At 60.8% G+C, this 278-nt stretch overlaps 1 protein-coding gene across 1 annotated transcript in view; it reads left to right on the plus strand.

Moving 5' to 3' along the window:
* EMH_0038320 (uncharacterized protein) overlaps positions 1–20 on the plus strand; it is a gene marked incomplete at both ends in the record, with an annotated part of 2,184 nt that extends 2,164 nt beyond the window's left edge. Inside the window, one exon of the mRNA XM_013495281.1 lies at positions 1–20. Coding sequence (XP_013350735.1) covers positions 1–20 — 20 coding nt within the window.
* Positions 21–278: the final 258 nt, after the last annotated feature.

Genomic DNA, 278 nt, shown 5'->3' on the forward strand with positions numbered 1-278 from the left:
ACAGCAGCAGCAGCAACTGATAGACGGACAACAAACGCAGAAGCAGCAACTGCAGCAACAGCAACCGCAGCAGCAGCAGCAGCAGCAGCAGCAGCAGCAGCAGCAGAAGCAGCGCGCTGTCTCAGGTTTTCCTGCTGGGTGCGTCGACGGCAGCTTTGGCTTCGTGAGGGAAGCAGCAGCTGCTTGCCATGTGCAGCAGCAGCAGCAACAGCAGCAGCAGCAGCAGCAGCAGCAGCAGCAGCAACAGGAGCAAGAGCAGCGGCAACAGCAGCAGCAGC

Source organism: Eimeria mitis, genomic scaffold (genome assembly GCF_000499745.2).
Source record: "Eimeria mitis Houghton genomic scaffold, Emh_scaff1502, whole genome shotgun sequence".
Taxonomy (NCBI): domain Eukaryota; phylum Apicomplexa; class Conoidasida; order Eucoccidiorida; family Eimeriidae; genus Eimeria; species Eimeria mitis.